Source organism: Myotis daubentonii, chromosome 1 (assembly GCF_963259705.1).
Source record: "Myotis daubentonii chromosome 1, mMyoDau2.1, whole genome shotgun sequence".
Lineage (NCBI taxonomy): Eukaryota > Metazoa > Chordata > Mammalia > Chiroptera > Vespertilionidae > Myotis > Myotis daubentonii.
Window position 1 is genome coordinate 231,320,264 of NC_081840.1, and position 18,714 is coordinate 231,338,977.

The 18,714-nt window shown below is 49.7% G+C and overlaps 1 protein-coding gene across 7 annotated transcripts in view; it reads left to right on the forward strand.

The window, feature by feature from the left end:
* KIAA0232 (KIAA0232 ortholog) overlaps positions 1–18,714 on the forward strand; it is a 72,264-nt gene that overhangs the window by 20,265 nt on the left and 33,285 nt on the right. For all 7 annotated transcript variants that reach the window (XR_009450071.1, XR_009450070.1, XM_059676105.1 and 4 more), the window contains exon 2: positions 150–635. Coding sequence is in view for 5 of the 7 variants with exons in the window: in XM_059676105.1 (XP_059532088.1) it covers positions 408–635 (228 nt within the window). In the remaining 2 variants the exon portion in view is untranslated. The remainder of the gene's footprint in view (positions 1–149; positions 636–18,714) is intronic.

Here is an 18,714-nt window from a genome sequence, read left to right on the forward strand (position 1 = left end):
CAAAGGTTATAGTAACAAAAAAATCAGTGTTCTAAGATACCAAAAGTATTTCAATAAAGAGGAACAGTTCATTTGGATATTTTCAAAAGATCAGTAACTTCATTTCTATCTCTATATAACGCCTACCTTTCTCTCTCTCGTTCTTGTAGGTTCTGCCGCAGACTCACCTTCGGCCTCCATGGGGAATTAGGAGAGCAGCCCACCTGCCTGTGTGCTGCCGGGATGCTGCCGCCCTGGCTCTGCCTGCAGGGGGGAGTTCTGGGCTAGACGCTGATGCCAGCAAGACCCATGCTCACCCTCCAGGCCCCGCCTCTCTCCCTGCTCCCGGAGTGAAACCCCTCCGACACCAACAGCACGTCAGCCACGGAAAATGCTTTGCACCCTAAGGAAGCCTGCCACCTGAATTCATGCGCCCTGTCTGTGCAGTTGTGGATGGTGTCCCACCTGAAAGCTCCTCTGGCTCTGACCCAGGCCCCGTATCTGTCTCTGAAATGTCTCTGCTGCATGCTCTGGGTCCAGTGCAGACCTGGCTGGGACAGGAGCTGGAGAAATGTGGCATCGATGCCATGATCTACACGCGGTATGTCCTCAGTCTCCTGCTGCATGACAGCTATGACTACGACCTGCAGGAACAGGTACGTGCCCCTCTGAGTGTCGTATGGAAATCCATGGCGGTTTGCACCCCGGTATTTCTCTTCAAAGGGCGCTCTCATACTCTGGAGCGGGTGTGACTGGTGTGGCCCTGGACTTCAGCCTGGAGCCTAGTCCGACGACCTGCGGCCTCTGAGGGCCTGCTCCAGTGTGGTTGCAGCTCGTCCGGACATGCCAGTCACTGCCTCAGTCATCTGCCTCGCTCTCCACAGTGTGGGCCGCGCTTTACCTGCAAGAATGGTGTGCGGCTGCTTATCCATCCAAGTGTGGTCCCAGGTCAGCGGACCTAGTTTGCTAAAGCACATGACTTTGCCATAGTCCCTGTGTTTCACCTGGCGAATTGGCCGTTACCACATATTGTTTGATGTTAAGTGCTGAGCTTAAAGTGAGGAAGCAACCAAATCCAGGTTCTTGAGAAAAAACTCATCAGTCTCAGTTTCCCGGGGGAGCTCCTGAGAGGGCAGTCGGCCCAGAGGGAGTTGGAGTCACCACCAGCAGGCACGGGCTCTGGGTGACTTCTGCATACACATGTCACACAAAACACAGTGTTTGGTGGGCAGTTTCTGTTGTTTTAAACCATGTTATTAACACAGAAGAGCCTCAGTCCCTCAGACACAGGGTTTCAGTTGCTTGACCTGTGTCCCTGCTGGGCTCCTCACCCTTCCCAGCTGGACACACCACATTTGCCGGTGCCTGCCGCCTTGGCTGGGAAGAATTAGGTCAAACAGTTTCCAGGGGATTGCCTTATAACTTAATTAGAGGCCCGGAGCACAAATTCGTGCACGGGTAGGGTCTGGCTGGCCCCATCCCCAATCGGGGAGGGGGGGATGGCCGGCCAGGGGGAGGGGCCGTGCATGGTTGGCAGGTTGAACTCCAGTCGAACTCCTGTCAAACTTCTGGTCAAGGGGACAATTTGCATATTACCCTTTTATTATAGGATAATGAGAAATGTGTTATTTTGGTCAAAATTTCATATAAGGATACCAAGGTTCTATAATTTTCCATTATCTTTCCAGTAAATGTAAACTATACTTCAAAGTAAAATGTTAAATCTATAAACATGAAAAATTTTTATTTCCAGAAATGAGGAGGCTATTTCTCTTAACTCAGAAATCATGTACTCTTGGAATTACCCTATATAATAAAACCCTAATATGCAAATCAACCGAATGGCAGAATGACCGGTCGCTATGATGTGCACTGACCACCAGGGGGCAGACACTCAACACAGGAGCTGCCCCCTGATGGTCAGTGTGCTCCACAGGGGGAGTGCTGCTCAGCCAGAAGCTGGGCTTATAGCTGGTGAGTGCAGCAGCAGTGGCGGGAGCCTCTCCCACCTCTGTGCAGGCAGGTGGTAAGGCATGAGGGGTCCCAGACTGCAAGAGGGATGTCTGACTGCCGGCTTAAGGCCAATACCCAGGGGGATCGGGCCTAAGCCAGCAGGTGGACATCCCCCAAGAGGTCCCAGATTGCAAAAGGGCGCAGGCCAGGCTGAGGGACACCCCTTCCCCCTCTCCCAGTGCATGAATTTTATGCACCAGGCCTCTAGTCCTATCTAATAAAAGAGAAACATGGTAATTGGCGTACGACCGATACCCTTTTCATTGGCTAATCAGCGAGATATGCAAATTAACTGTCAGCCAAGATGGCGGCCGGCAGCCAGGCAGCTTGAAACTAACATGAGGCTTGGTTGCCTCAGTGACGGAGGACTCCAAGTTCCCCGCCTGCGGCTGCAGGCCTCTGAGCTGGCAGTTTAAGAAACATTGTAACAAATACGCCCAACTTCAGCCAGCAGATTCGCAACATTGTAAGCAAAGGCCAGAAACCTACTTTCAGCCGGAGGCCTAAGAGCTGGAGCCAAGCCTCAAGCTAAAGCCGACCAGAATAAAAAAAAAAAAAAAAAAAAGGAAAAAAGGAGCGGTTGGGAGCTTCAGTCACCCCCAGCCTGAAAACAGCCCTCAGCCCCTCACCCAGACTGGCCAGGCACCCCAGTGGGGACCCCCACCCTGATCCAGGACACCCTTCAGGGCAAACCAGCCGGCCCCACCCGTACACCAGGCCTCTACCCAATATAGTAAAAGGGTAATATGCCTCCTGGCACCGGGATCAGCGTGACAGGGGGCAGCACCCAAACCCCCTGATCACCCTGCGGCTCTGTGTGTGACAGGGGGCGGGGCCACAACCTCCCTATCGGCCCTGCTCTGTTCCTGACAGGGGAAGGCACCCCAAACCCCTGATTGGCCCTGCTCTGTGCGTGACAGAGGGCAGCGCCCCAACCTCCTGATTGGCCCTGCTCTGTGCGTGACAGGGGGTGGCGCCTCAACCTCCCCATCGACCCTGCCTTGAGTGTGACAGGGGGCAGCACCCAAACCCCCTGATCGCCCTGCGGCTCTGTGTGTGACAGGGGGCGGGGCCACAACCTCCCTATCCACCCTGCTCTGTGCCTGATAGGGGGGAGCTCCCCCCCCCACGGGCCCTGCTCTGTGTGTGACAGGGTGCGGCGCCCCAACCCCCCCGCCCCCGGCCCTGCTCTGTGTGTGACGGGGTAGAGCCATAACCTCCCCATCAGCCCTGCCCTGAGTGTGAGAGTGGCGGCACTCCAACCCCCTGATCCGCCCTGCTCTGTGGGTGATAGAGGGCAGCACCCAAACCCCCTGATGGGCCCTGCTCTGTGCGTGACAGGGTACAGAGCCCCAACCCCCCTGATGGGCCCTGCTCTGTGTGTGACAGGGGGCAGCACCCCAAGCCCCGTATTGGCCCTGCTCTGTGTGTGACAGGGGGTTGCTCCACAACCTCCCCATCGACCCTGCCTTGAGTGTGACAGGGGACGGCGCCCCAACTCCCCAATCGGCCCTGCTCTGAGCCCGACCAGGGGCTGCACCTAGGGATTGGGCCTGCCCTCTGCCACCCGGGAGCAGGCCTAAGCCAGCAGGTCGTTATCTCCTGAGGGGTCCCAGACTGCTAGAGGGTACAGGCCAGGCTGAGGGACCCCCCCTCCCCCCCGAGTGCACAAATTTTTGTGCACTGGGCCTCTAGTATATTAATATCAGTCTAAAATATTTAATAAATAGCTAATAAATTTGTTAGCACAAAGTATTTATGTACTTTATTAAAAAGGGCATAAAACATAGGCCTACTTTTAAGATTATAGTTGAACACATCTCTGATGAGATGTGTCTGTGAGTCCTCCAGTTTTCTTAGTGGGGGCTTGACATCAGAGGTCAGCGCTGCTCTCGGGGCCCGTTTGTGTTTGCTCCTCCCTCCAGGGTTCTGGTTCGTCTTTAAGAAATAGGACATTCTGGAGTTACAAAGGGAACCCACAGGGAAGTAAAAGACCCCTAAACACCTCTTCAACTTAGCCCAGGGCCAGAGTGCCAGGTCCCATGCTGATGGGGAAGGTCAAATGCAAGTGATCCTTGTTTTAATTAGAGATGACCTAAGAGGCAGTCAACACCTCCATTACTTTGCCATGACTGAAGGGGATGATGTGCTCATTGTTTCTCCAAAAAGAGAGGTCGAGGAGCCAAGGGAAATCTCTAGCAGGAGGATGAGAAGGGAAGGGCCTTAGCTCACCTGTGATTCAGACCCAGCTACCAATCATGTTCACCAACTCTTGTGGACAAGGAAGGGTGCCACCTTTCCTGGTCTCGGTCAGGCTTCGGGGGCCGAGACCCTCAGCTGGCGGTCAGATGACTCCACTTTTGTTTGTTTTGTTTTTGTTTTAAAATGTTTTTATTGATTTTAGAGGAGAGGGATAGAGAGAGAAACATCAGTTTGCTGCCTCCTGCCTGCCCCCACTGGGGATTGAGCCACACCTGGACATGTGCCTCAATTGGGTTCAGGGTTGATGCTCAGGCACTGAGACACACCGGCCACACAGGTGACTCCACTTTTGGGTGCTCCTTTCATCACATCTTCCCCCACCCACACACCCAGTTCTTGAATTAGTTGAACCTGAACTTGAAAATGGCCAATATTAAGGCCATTACTTCAACTACTGGCCTCACCTGCCCTGTTAATCTATTGTTTTTCCCATCTTAGTTAAACCCTCAAAGAGCTCCTGAGTTCTGAGAAACAGACTTTGAACATGACTTTGGTCTCAGCCGCCCAGGATGGTTAGGTAGAAAGTGAGGCTGATCGGACGGGGTTCTGGTGGGGCTGAGTAACTGAGGCAAACCTCTGAGCAGGGCTGCAAGTCCAGTGGCGGTGGCTGATTGCCGGGAGCCGGTCCATCCTTGCTGTTTCAAAGGACCTGGCATATATGGCATATTGTTCTTAAAATGTTTGCTCACCTTCTTGGCACTATTTGTTTTAACCAAGGTCTCCTCTCTGAGAAAGGTTGTTTCCCCAGGTAGGGAATTTCCCCTGAAGTTAGGGAGGGAATAAAACCCCTCAACTAAGTGCCAGGCTGGTAATTAATCACTTTAACTATGAACAATCATGCTTAAGCTACATAATCTTTACTCCCTGGAATGGAGATAAGAAACACCCTAACCTTTGTAATAGAGATTGATAGGATTGAATCAACTGGTATAAATACAGATGTAACAAGACAGCAAGAGACAGAACTTAGAAGAGAGCCAAGAAGACAGAACCTACACAGACCCTACAGACAGAAGAACTTCGCTGGAGAGAACATGGCAAAAGATCCTGGACTGAACCTGACTACAGAAATTGGCAAGAGAACCTGACTAGAACCTGGTGACTGAACCTGGCTGGAGAACCTGGACAGAACCTGGCTGGAGAACCTAGCGAGGGAACATGGCCACAGAACCTGGCTGGAGATCCGAAGCAGAACCTCTCTGGAGATCCAGACCAGAACTTGGCTGGAGATCCTGGCTGGAGATCCTGGCTAGGCTGCTGATCAACTGAACGCTGTCTCCGTGTCCTTCCTTCTTCGCCGACTCCGTCCACACCTTTGGGGACCCCTGGACCTGCTGGGGTTGGACCCCGGCAGCTGATGACTATAATTCTAGAGAACAACCGCCTTCTGCTGTGTCACAGTAGCTTTACCTCCGCACATTCTTTTTTCTTTTCTCTTTTGGTCATGATTGCCATCCTCCAGTAAATGTATTCTCAGATAATCAGGAATTCACTAGCTGTCATTTTTAAAATGAAATATTAACTACTTTCTAATGCAGCGGTTCTCAACCTGTGGGTCACAACCATCGGAAAACATATAGCATATCGGATATTTACATTACGATGCATAACAGTAGCCAAATTACAGTTATGAAGTAGCAACGAAAATAATTTTATGGTTGGGGGTCACCACAACTGAGGAACTGTATTAAAGGGTCGCAGCATTAGGAAGGTTGAGAACCACTGTTAAATGCATTCTGTAAGGCCCAAGTCACCTTTCTCTATGAACCCTTTTCTGACAACGCCTAATGAAAACAATGTCATCTTTCAAACTTGGTCATATTTCTACTGCAGAGCTCTTCATTATAGTTATTACATGTATTGTCTTTCCCAGGAGATAAGCGTCTTATGGGCATAAATCACATGTTCTTTTTTTTAAAAAATTAAACTTGTGAGAAAATTTCAGACATTGGGAGAATAGTCTTCAGTCAGTCAGCTAACGTTTTCCGCTTTTGCTGTCTTTCTCTCCTTTGCTGGAAGCCCACTTATCCTAAATAAGCATATTTTCCTTACAATTGGACTTTCTCTCAGCCTTAGTACAATGATAAAATACAAGAAAATCAACATCACCACATTGTTATCTGATATCCCGTCAATGGTCAGTTTTCATCAGTTGTCCCAGTGTTAGAAATAATGTTAGAAATAAGGCGAGCCCCCCAATCGGGGGTCCCGGTAGAGCACAAAGTATTCTCGGGAGCCAGACAGCAGGCAGCACCGTTACTCCTGCAGCAGGCGCACCAGCAGAGCGGCAGCAGCACACTGAGCCGCACGCTTTATTCTGGGCAGTGGTCTGTCCCTCACTCTGCATTGGAGCTTAGGCTCCCAGTCTTGGTGATTGGCTAATGTAGAGGGAGGGGCTGACCTTTGCCTTTTCTAAGGGGAGCTGCCAAGTCACTGGAACCGAAATGATGTGAGCCAACGTGGTGGCTGCCTACACTCCCTTCTTGGACAGAAAAGATGACTTGTTTATTCTGACACCAACCGTGTCCTTTGTTGTCATTTTCCCCTCATCTAGGATCCAGTGTGAGACGCATACCTCAGGGCCCCTCTCCTTAACCTCCTCTAAGCTGACCGGTTCCTCCTCCTTCCTTTGTCGCTGATGACTGACATTTTGTGGAGTCCCCCTTACTCTGGGTCCCCGTTTGCGGTCAACTTACCCCTCATGCAGGAGCGTTGCTGAGGCTGGAGCTGCTCCCAGCGCTCCCCTCCTTGGCAGGCCCGCCTCCCCCAGCGGCCCGGGGACTGAGCCTCACCCTCCATTAGGGATCCCACCTCCCTCGGTGGTTGCAGAACAGTGGGTTTTCTAACAGCTCTCCCACCACATGACGTGGATGGCGCTCTCCTGCTAGGTCTTCATCTTTATAAACCAGGTGCCATCGCATAGGGACCGCCAGTGTGTACGCTCCCCCCACCCCCATCCCCCCACCCCCGGCAGGCACTTCCCCCCCGCCCCCCATATGATGTGCCCACTTTTATTTTTTTTTATTTTTTGACGTGCCCACTTTTATACCAGAGAGTTTTGTTCTTGTTTGTTCTCATATAGAGCAAATAATTGTTGGTGGAGGCCCTACGAGCGCTTGTGAAGGCACGTTGGGGAGCGCATGGTGGTAGAGGCGGGAAGCCCTGTGTCGTTGAGCTCACAGGTGAATCCGAGTGGTGCCCCACAGAGCACACGCGAATGACCGGCCGCTGCGTCCCAGGGACTGGCCAGAGCCTGGCCCTGTGCTCCTCAAACATACCCGTGTTCCCTTGTTTACAAACGTTGTGTCGTCTTACTTAAACACTAGAGGCCGATGCATGCAGTTCGTGCCAGGGGCTCGGCCCTCGCAGCCTGCTGCCTCATGGCCCGTCCCCCACTTCTGGGTGTTCCAGAAGGCCGTTCCACCGTGAGGTCTAAGTAGCATATTGGTTCTTTATTATTAGGACTAGAGGCCCGGTGCACAAAAATTTGTGCACGCGGGGGGGGGGGGTCCCTCAGCCCGGCCTGTGCCCTCTCGCAGTCTGGGACCCCTTGGGAGATAACGACCTGCTGGCTTAGGCCTGCTCCCGGGTGGCAGAGGGCAGGCCCAATCCCTAGGTGCAGCCCCTGGTCAGGCTCAGAGCAGGGCCGATTGGGGAGTTGGGGCACCGCCCCTGTCATGCACAGAGCAGGGCGGATCGGGAGGTTGCGATGCCACCCTCAGTCACACTCAGGGTAGGGCTGATTGGGGGGTTGGGGCACCACCCCCCGTCACACTCAAGGCAGGGTCGATGGGGAGGTTGTGGCGCCAACCCCTGTCACGCACAGAGCAGGGCCCATCAGGGGGTTGGGGCTCTGTACCCTGTCACGCACAGAGCAGGGCCCATCAGGGGGTTGGGGAGCTCCCCCCTGTCACTCACAGAATAGGGCCGATAGGGGAGTTTTGGCACCACCCCCTGTCACACACAGAGCAGGGCTGATCAGGGGGTTGGGGTGCCACACCCTGTCACACTCAGGGCAGGGCCGATGGGGAGGTTATGGCTCTATCCCGTCACACACAGCAGGGCCGATCAGGGTGTTGGGGCGCCGCACCCTGTCACACACAGAGCTGCAGGGCAATCAGGGGGTTGGGGAGCTCCCCCCATCAGGCACAGAGCAGGGCTGATCAGAGGGTTGGGGCGCCTTCCCCTGTCACGAACAGAGCAGGGCGGATAGGGAGGTTGTGGCCCCGCCCCCTGTCACACACAGAACTGCAGGGCGATCAGGGGGTTTGGGCACTGCCCCCTGTCACGCTGATCCTGGTGCTGGGAGGCATATTACTCTTTTACTATATAGAGGCCTGGTGCACGGGTTGGGGCCGGCTGGTTTGCCCTGAAGGGTGTCCTGGATCAGGGTGGGGGTCCCCACTGGGGTGCCTGGCAAGTCTGGGTGAGGGGCTGAGGGCTGTTTTCCGGCTGGCGGTTGACTGAAGCTCCCAACCGCTCCTTTTTTCCTTTTTTTTTTTTTTTTATTCTGGGCCAGCTTTAGCTCTGAGGCTCCAGCTCTTAGGCCTCCGCTGCTGAAAGCAGATTTCTGGCCTTTGTTTACCTTCTGTATTTAAAACAATGTTGCGATCCTGCTGGCTGAAGTCCGGCGACTAAAGCAGGTTTCTGGGCTTTTGTTTAGCTTCTATATTTGTAACATAGTTGCTTAGAGTTGCAGCTCAGAAGCCAGCAGCGGCAGGCAGGGAACGTTGGAGTCCTCCGTCACTAAAGCAAGCAAGCCTCATGTTCGCTTCCAGCTGCCTGGCTGCTGGCCGCCATCTTGGCTGGCAGTTAATTTGCATATCGCCCTGATTAGCCAATGGGAAGGGTAGCAGTCGTATGCTAATTACCATGTTTCTCTTTTATTAGATAGGATGGCTAAAAGGGAAGCTAGTGAGACCATAAGGGTGGACGTCCGCTCCCTGTGGGAGGCTGTGCTGGGCTGAGGGTGCCCCGGCCCGAGAGGAAGAGGGCTCCTGTCACCCTCCTTGTAACCCAGAGCCTTAGTTTTCCTTTTTCCCTGACTCAGACCCCCATCGAGAGTTTATTAAAACATTTCTTTAGTCTTTTATGGCAGTGTTCTCACATCGGGAAGGCGTCACGCACAGGAGCCTGTGATTATGACAGACCCCGTGGCTCGGTCTGGTCCAGCTGAAAAGGGGGAATCGTAAAATGACTGTGTGTGTGTGTGTGTGTGTGTGTCGCGCGCTGTGTGCCGGCCGGGAGTGTGCGCTCATTCCCGTGCACAGGGACGCAGTCAGCCCTCATCGTCATCCCCAGTTGCTAGGTGGATAGTGGCTAAGTCACCTGCCTGGGGTCACACTGTTAGTAACTTCTGGTGCATTTATTGGTGTAAAAACCTGCAGTTTCAAGGGGGTGAGGCTGGTTCAGTGGCTGCTTGACCTGGAGCCTTCACTCGCAGAGGCGCCCATGGGAAGCTGCCCGCTCCACGCCCTGCTGCAAGCCCCGACTGCCACACGGAGAGCCCTCCTGCTGCCCCGCGTCCTCGGCGCCCGGTGCTGTCAGTGGCCCGGATTCTGGCCATTCTGGGAGGTGTGCAGTGGTGTTGCACTGTCCTCCTGAGCAGTTCCCTGCTGACATGCGGCGCTGTCTTCCCAGCTCAGGTCATCTCTGAATCTGCTTTACTGACGTGTCTGCTGAGGTCAGTGTAGGTTGTTTTCTTATTGCTGAGTGTTTAAGAGTTTTTTTGTATATTTTGGATAACGGTCTTTTATCAGATGTGCCTTTTGCAAATGTTTTTCCCCAGCCTGTGGCTTTTCTTCTAATCCACTTGACATTGTTGTTCAAAGAGCAGTTTGTATTTTAATGAAGTTAAAACTTACTCATTTTTTCTTTGATGGATTATCCACCAGTTATTTATTTGTTTATTTTTTTAATATATTTTATTGATTTTTTACAGGGAGGAAGGGAGAGAGAGAGAGAGTTAGAAACATCGATGAGAGAGAAACATCGATCAGCTGCCTCCTGCACATCTCCTATTGGGGATGTGCCCGCAACCCTGGTACATGCCCTTGACCGGAATCGAACCTGGGACCCTTCAGTCCGCAGGCCGACGCTCTATCCACTGAGCCAAACCGGTTTCGGCTATCTACCAGTTATTTTTATAAATACATTTTTATTGATTTCAGAGAAGTGAGAGGGAGAGAGAGATAGAAACATCAATGATGAGAGAGAATCATGGATTCGCTGCCCCCTGCACACCCCACACTGGGGAGCCCACAACCCGGGCATGTACCCTGGCCAGGCATTGAACCATGACCTGGTTCATAGGTCAATGCTTAACCACTGAGCAACACTGGCCGGGCCATCTTAACCATTTTTAAATGTGCAGTGTAGTGGTATTAAATACATTCATAAATGTTGTGAAACCATCACTACCATCCATCCCCATAACTCTTTTCATCTTGTAAATATAAAAAAACGTCTCCATTAAACAAATTTCCTACCGTCTTCTTCCCTTGCTTCTGGCCATCACTATTATACTTCCTGTCTTTATGATTTTGACCACTCTCTGTTCCTCCTATCAGTGGAATCATACAGGATTTATCTTTTTGTGGCTGGCTTATTTCACTGAGTGGTAAGGTTCACCCATATTGTAGCATGTGTCACAGTATCTTTCCTTTTTAAGGCTGAATTTTATTCCATTGTATGGATATGCCACATTTTGCTTATCTATCCATCCATCAGTGGACATTGGGGTTTCTTCTCTGTTTTAGCTATTCTTTTGTAAATAATGCTGCTGTGAACATAGTGTGCAACAGGCATGTCAAACTCGCAGCGCGGGCCACATGTGGCCCACAACAAATATTTTTGCGGCCCAGCCAATATAATGGTATGTAAGAAATATTTTAATAAAAATTTCATAACTTAACTTTTACAATATCCTGTTATACATAATTAGTAATAGTGAACTACACCGTTCGCTAATGACTGATGACTATAATCGTGTTGCCTTCATTTCCCTTACGCGCCTTATACGCAGGCGCACCATTTCTCTCCACTAATACCAGCAGTGAATATTTTAGCAGCGATGGCCACGTCATTAGTCTTGGACTGACTTGTTTGGTGTGCACAACAGGAAATATTTCACTTTCAGAGAACAAGAAAAATAGGTTTATTTGTGTTAGGCTTATTAATTTGTGCAGTTATTCAGTGTCTGGTAAGTTAATGTTCAATAAAAATATTAATTTTTATTAAATGTCCTATTATTTTATGTTAATGATGACTCATTTATTTCAGCCCTTTGAATTCAGCATGTCTCTATCAAAATAAACCTATGTTTCTATGAAAGTTGAAGCTTTTGGTTTTTGCAGCCCACATACATTTAAAACTTGCTTATTTGGCCCTTGTTAGCCTTTCAGTTAGACATGCTTGGTGTACAAATTCTGAGACCCTGTTTTCAGTTTTGGGGGTATATACCCGGTAGTGGAACTGCTAGATTATGTGGCAATTCTACTTTTTTTTTTTTTTTTAATATATTTTATTGATTTTTTACAGAGAGGAAGGGAGAGAGATAGAGAGTTAGAAACATCGATGAGAGAGAAACATCGATCAGCTGCCTCCTGCACATCTCCCACTGGGGATATGCCCGCAACCCAGGTACATGCCCTTGACTGGAATCGAACCCGGGACCCTTCAGTCCGCAGGCCGACGCTCCATCCACTGAACCAAACCGGTTTCGGCGGCAATTCTACTTCTAATTAATTCTTTGAGGAACTGCCAGCATTGCTCCATGTATATTTCCACCGATGGTGCATGGGGCTCCCATTCCTTCCTATCCTTGCCAGCACTTGTTCTGATTGGGGTGAAGTGGTGTCTCTATAGTTTTGATTTTCATTTTTCCTAATGATTAGTGATATTGAGCATCTTTTCGTGTGTTTATTGGCCTTTGTATATTTTCTTTGGAAAACTGTCTTTTTAAGTCTTTGCCCATTTTTAAAATCTGGTTGCTGTTTTTCTGTTGTTGAGATTTAGGAGTTCTCTATATATTCCGGATATTAACCCATTATCAGATATAATATGCAGATACTTTCTCCCATTTTGTGGATTTCCTTTTCACTATTTATAGTGTCTTCTTTTTAAAATTATTTTTCAATTATACTTGACATACAATATTATATTATTTTCAGGTGTACACCCCAGTGATTAGCCATTATATACTAGTAACCTACTAACTGATCATTGCAATAAATCCAGTGCCCATCTGACAGCATGCATAGCTATTACTGTGTTCCTATGCTGTGCTTTACGTCCCATGACATTCTGTAACTACCAATTTGTGCTGCTTAACCCCGTCTCCCTTTCCACCAGCCCCAACTCCCTCCATGTGGCAGCCATCAGTCTGCTCTCTGTGTCTGTGAGTCTGTTTCTGTTCTGCTTTTTCTTTTATTTTGGTTTTTAAATTCATTTGTTCATAGGTATGTATTTATTGCCGTTTTATTTTTCATATTTTTTATTTCTTACCCCTTCTTCTTCTTCCTCTTCCTCTCCTTAAAGAACACCCTTCAACATTTTATGTAATACTGGTTTGGTGGTAATGAACTCCTTTAGCTTTTTCTTGTTTGGGAAGCTCTTTATATGTCCTTCGATTCCAAATGACAGCGTTGCTGGATAGAGTGAATTGGCTTAAGCTGGGGCAAAAAGTCTCAAAACTAAAAGTTCCAAAGTAGGGCTGGCCCAGCTGGTTCTAGTCGGAGCTTCAGGTGCCTCTGGGCTTGTGCCCCACACCTCTGTCTGCCTCCCTCTGTCAGTGGGTTTTGCAGCCAGCTCCCTGGGGATAGAGGGCAAATGACAATGAGGACAGCATACTCCTCCCCCCCCCGCCCCGCCCCCTCCCCCACACTTTCTGAAGGATGTGTTCCCTACATTCCCAGCAATAAAACTTTTAAATTTATTTTTTTGCTTATTTCTGATTGGTCACATGCCTCTCTCTGTGCCAATCTTGAATTAAAGGGATGAAACACACTGATTTGTATTAAGCCAGTTGGGACCGGAAGATGGAGTGTTATTAATCCCATTCAAACACATCATGGTTTTAGGTTTTCAGGACGCTGGTGGCAGGAAGGTGTGGGAGGCGGGGGTGGATGCTGAGTGGCGAACAGCAGACGTCACTGACGTCACTGTACCAGCTGTATTCCAGAATGCCGTGTTCCTTTTCTTCCTCCTGTTCCCAGTTTCCTTTTTGATAGAAGAAGCAGGGGAAGTCAATCAAGACTGTAGCCTTACGTTACCTTACAGCAATGTCTGAAAGAGTACCGCAGCTCCTCCTGTGGAGAAGTTCTTCAGCCATATCTTCGAAGTCTTGGTACTTAGTAATTGTGCTCTGTCTTTAAGATGGTGACTTTGAAAAGTCATACTTGATTTTACTGAGTTTACTTGGTAAACATTTGGCACATGTCTAATTGTATGTATATGTTTTAATGAGTACAGCACAAGAGACTGAACACAGTGAAATAGAAACACATGGACCTTTTAAACAATACTGTGTTTTTTTTAAAGATCTGTTTATTAGTACAATGTTACTGGTTAAATAAAATGATAATACATTCACACAGTACATGAAGCCAGAAAAAAGTAGAGTAAAGGAGCTCTCAAATATAGTAAGTGGAAAGAGCAGAATGCAGAAAAGTATATCTATTTTTTGTGTAGATTTTGCTATAAACTTGATGTTTCTTAATGAAGCCAACCTAAAATTACAAGGTAAAATAGCACTTATACACAGAATTCATAATGTAGTAAAGTAATTCTAACAGACAACATTGTTTGAATCACAAATAAGTGCCATTATACATTTCTATTCTATCAAAAGTTAAAGATAAAAAGTTAAAACGAAGCAGAACCCGCGTTCCCACACAGACCTGCAGCAGTGTGTTGCTCAAGCTCCAACTGCCATTCCAGTCGCATGTTCACGCCTTGGCACAGGGCGAAGGCAGCGTCCGCGTCTCAGAACCTGTGTAACTTCCGTTGAGATGTATCCCCCGACTTCCGCGTGGTAATGGTGCCTCTGCAATACAGTGACATGCTGAAAGGCAACTATCCAGAGAAGAACCCAACAGAATTTTATCAATGCCTTCCAAGAATACTGTGTTCAGTGAAACTCGTGCCGGGGGCTAATATTAGTAACTTGGCAGTATATGTGTGTGAAGACATTTTCAAAGATGAAATACATTGAAAGTAGATATCCATACAAAAACTTGTATATGAATATTTATGCAGTATTATTCATGATATCCAAGAGGAGGGCACAGCCCAAATGTCCATCAGTGGATGAGTGGATAAACAAATGTGCTACATCCATGCAATGGAATATTATCCTATCTAATCAAAGAGAAACATGATAATTAGCATACGACCGCTACCCTTCCCATTGGCTAATTGGTGAGATACGCAAATTAACTGCCAGCCAAGATGGCAGCCGGCAGCCAGGCAACTTGAAGCTATCATGAGGCTTGCTTGCTTCAGTGACGGAGGAAACCAACGTTCCCCGCCTGCCTTGCCGGCCTCTGAGCTTGCAGTTTGAAACATTGTTACAAATATAAAAGCTACACAAAACCCCAGAAACCTGATTTCAGCCCGCCAGGATCTCAGAGCTGGAGTTGATACAGTGTTTCGATTATAGAACCCAAACAAACCAGATACCTGCTTTCAGCAGCAGAGGCCTCAGAGCTGGAGCCAGAGCTAAAGCTGGCCCAGAATAAAAAAAAGAAAAAAGAAAAAAAAAAAAGGAGCAGTTGGGAGCTTCAGTCACCCGCCAGCCTGAAAACAGCCCTCAGCCCCTCACCCAGACTGGCCAGGCACCCCAGTGGGGACCCCCACCCTGAAGGGTGTGTGACCAGCTGCAAACAGCCATCATCCCCTCAACCAGGCTGGCCAGGCACCCCAGTGGGGACCCCCACCCTTGCTGGAGAACCTAGCAAGAGAACATGGACACAGAACCTGGCTGGAGATCCTAACCAGAACTTCGCTGGAGATCCTGACCAGAACTTGGCTAGAGATCCTGGCTAGGCTGTTGATCAACTGAACGCTGTCTCTGTGTCATTCCTTCTTTGCCGACTCCGTCCACACCTTTGGAGACCCGTGGACCTGCTGGGGTTGGACCCCAGCACACCCTGATCCAGGACACCCTTCAGGGCAAACCAGCCGGCCCCCGCCCGTGCACCAGGCCTCTATCCTATATAGTAAAAGGGTAATATGCCTCCCAGCACCGGGATCAGCGGAGCTGAGAAGCCTCCTGGCACCAGGATCAGTGTGACAGGGGGCAGCGCCCAAACCCCCTGATCGCCCTGCGGCTCTGTGTGTGACAGGGTGCGGCGCCCCAACCCCCAGATCGGCCCTGCTCGGTGGGTGATAGCGGGCGGCGCCCCAACCCCCCCTCCACGGGCCCTGCTCTGTGTGTGATGGGGTAGAACCATAACCTCCCCATCGGCCCTGCCCTGAGTGTGACAGTGGCGGCGCCCCAACCCCCTGATCGGCCCTGCTCTGTGGGTGATAGAGGGCGGCGCCCCAACCCCCATCCGCCCTTCTCTGTGCGTGACAGGGGGGAGCTCCCCAACCCCCTGATGGGCCCTGCTCTGTGCGTGACGGGGTGGCGCCACAACCTGCCCATCGACCCTGCCTTGAGTGTGACAGGGCAGTGCCCCAACCCCCCAATCGGCCCTACCCTGAGCGTGACTGAGGGTGGCATCGCAACCTCCCGATCCGCCCTGCTCTGTGCATGATGGGGCGGCGCCCCAACTCCCCAATCAGCCCTGCTCTGAGCCTGACCAGGGGCTGCACCTAGGGATGGGGCCTGCCCTCTGCCACCCGGGAGCAGGCCTAAGCCAGCAGGTCGTTATCTCCCGAGGGGTCCCAGACTGTGAGAGGGCACAGGCCGGGCTGAGGGACCCCCCCGAGTGCACAAATTTTTGTGCACCGGGCCTCTAGTCCTATATAATAAAAGCCTAATATGCAAATTGACCAAACAGTGGAACGACCAGTCACTATGACATGCACTGACCACCAGGGGGCAGACACAGGAGCTGCCCCCAGCCTGCAGGCCCCAGACCAGCCAAGGCGGGTGCCAGTGGGGGCCCCACCAGTCGCCCCACAGAGAAAGGCGACAGAAGGTAGTAGTGGTGGGGGGGTGGGCGTGGAGCTGGTGCCAGGCCAGCCAAGGCGGGTGCTAGCAGGGCCCCCTGATCGCCCCACAGATTGACCCTGATTGCCGGCCAGGACTAGGGACCGTACCTGTGCAAGAATTTTGTGCACTGCGCCTCTAGTTCAGTCATAAAAGGAAATGAAGTACTGACACAGGCCACAACATGGATGAGCCTTCAAAACATCACTAAGTGAAAGAAGCCAGACACAAAAGGACATATATTGTATGATCCATTGACATGACATGTCCAGAATAGACATAGAGACAGCAGATTTGTAGCGACCAGCAACTCAGGAGAGGAATGGGAAGTGACTGCTAGTGGGTGCAGGGTTTCCTTGTGGGACCGTGAAAATGCTCTAAACTTAGGTAGTGGTGATTGTTGCACAACCCTGTGAATTATTCTAAAAACCACTGAGTACACACTTAAAAGAGTAAATTTGATAGTGTATGAAGTATATGTCAATAAAGCTATTGTTTAAAAAACTAGAGGCCCAGTGCACAAAAATTTGTACACTTGGGGGGCTCCCTCAGCCTGGCCTGTGCCCTCTTGCAGTCAGGGACCCCTTGGAGGATGACCACCTGCTGGCTTAGGCCTGCTCCCTGGGGGGGGATCAGGCCTAAGCTGGCAGTCAGACATCCCTCTGGCAGCCCGGGAGCCCTCGGGGGATGTCCACTTGCCAGGGGGGAGCAGGCCTAAGCTGCTGTCAGACATCCTTAGCGCTGCCGAGGAGGCAGGAGAGGCTCCCACCACCACCGCTGTACTGGCAGCTGTCAGCCTGGCTTGTGGCTGAGCACAGTTCCCCCTCTGGGAGTGCACTGACCACCAGGGGCCACCTCCTGCATTCAGCGTCTGCCCCCTGGTGGTCAGTGTGTGTCATAGTGACCAGTCGCAGTCGTTCTGCTGTTAGGGTCAATTTGCATATCACCCTTTTATTATATAGGATGAGCATTAACAAATGAACATTTGTAATTGATTTTGATGATAGAGAACACTAAATTGGAGCCCTTATTAAGCAACTGTTATTTACCCCAAAAAGAATTCCATTCTTCTCATTAGCAGACCAGTGTTAAAAAAAATGTACTGAATTATATTTTGAATTCTATCAATAAATGTGAAATTTTATGTTCTCTCTCTTTTTGGTAAAAGTACTTCATTATCCCCTTGATTTATCCTCTTGACCTGTGAAGCTTAAAGTGTTTGCTGTTTTGCCTTTGGAGAAAATGTGCACTAGCCCTAGCTTCAGCTCATTACTTCTGCCTGTTACTCCCCTCATTCCAGTTCCAACTTCTGTTGTCTCTTTAAGACTCCGCTTCAGTGACCCTTCCCTCTGCAGGAAGCCTTGCTCACCAACCAGGCCAAGGAAAAACGTGGCTTTTTTGTTTTCTTAGTGCTTTCCACAAACCTTTCTAGCAGCAGCAACCATGCATAGTTGTTTGCTCCCAGGTGTTTATTCCACACTGGACCGTGGGGCTCTGGCAGGCAGGGACTAGCTTGTGTGCATTCCTGTAATCCCTGGTGCCACAGAAGGGAGTGGCAAGAAATACTCACAGTGATGAATAGCAAGGACCTGCAACCAAGATTACTCTACCCAGCAAAGCTATCATTTAGAAATGAGGGTCAGATAAAGAGCTTCATAGACAAGAAAAAGCTAAAGGAGTTCATCGCCACCAAACCAGTATTACATGAAATGTTGATGGGTACTCTTTAAGAAGAAGGAGATGGAGAAGGAGGAGAAAAAAATAGATTAAAAGATATGAACAATAAAGTTGCAGTAAACATATCTATCAACAATTGAATCTAAAAATCAAAATAAACTAACAAAAAATCTAATGAACAAAATAAACTGAATAATAAAATAGAATCAGAGGCATGGAAACATGGAACAGACTAACAAATCTCAGAGGGAAGCGGGGTGGAGGGGTTGGAAAAAATTAACCGAAGATCTTACATGCATATATACATTACCTATGGACACAGACAGTAGGGTGGGGAAGGTTTGGGATGGGGCGGGAACCGGGTGTAGAGGAGGAATGGGGAGGGGGAAGGGGAACATCTGTAATACTCTCAGCAATAAAGATTTTTTAAAAATACATACATGTTTAAGATGTTTGGCCTGTATTGTCAGGCTGCCCTCCAGAAGAACTGACTGCATGTCCATGTGAATTTTGAAAGTCTCTCTGTCTGTGTAATGAAACTTTATTAGGAGCCCAGCCAGGCTCCATTCCCAGTGGGGGGAGTGCAGGTGGTAGTCGATCAGTGATTCTCATCGTTGATGTTTCTC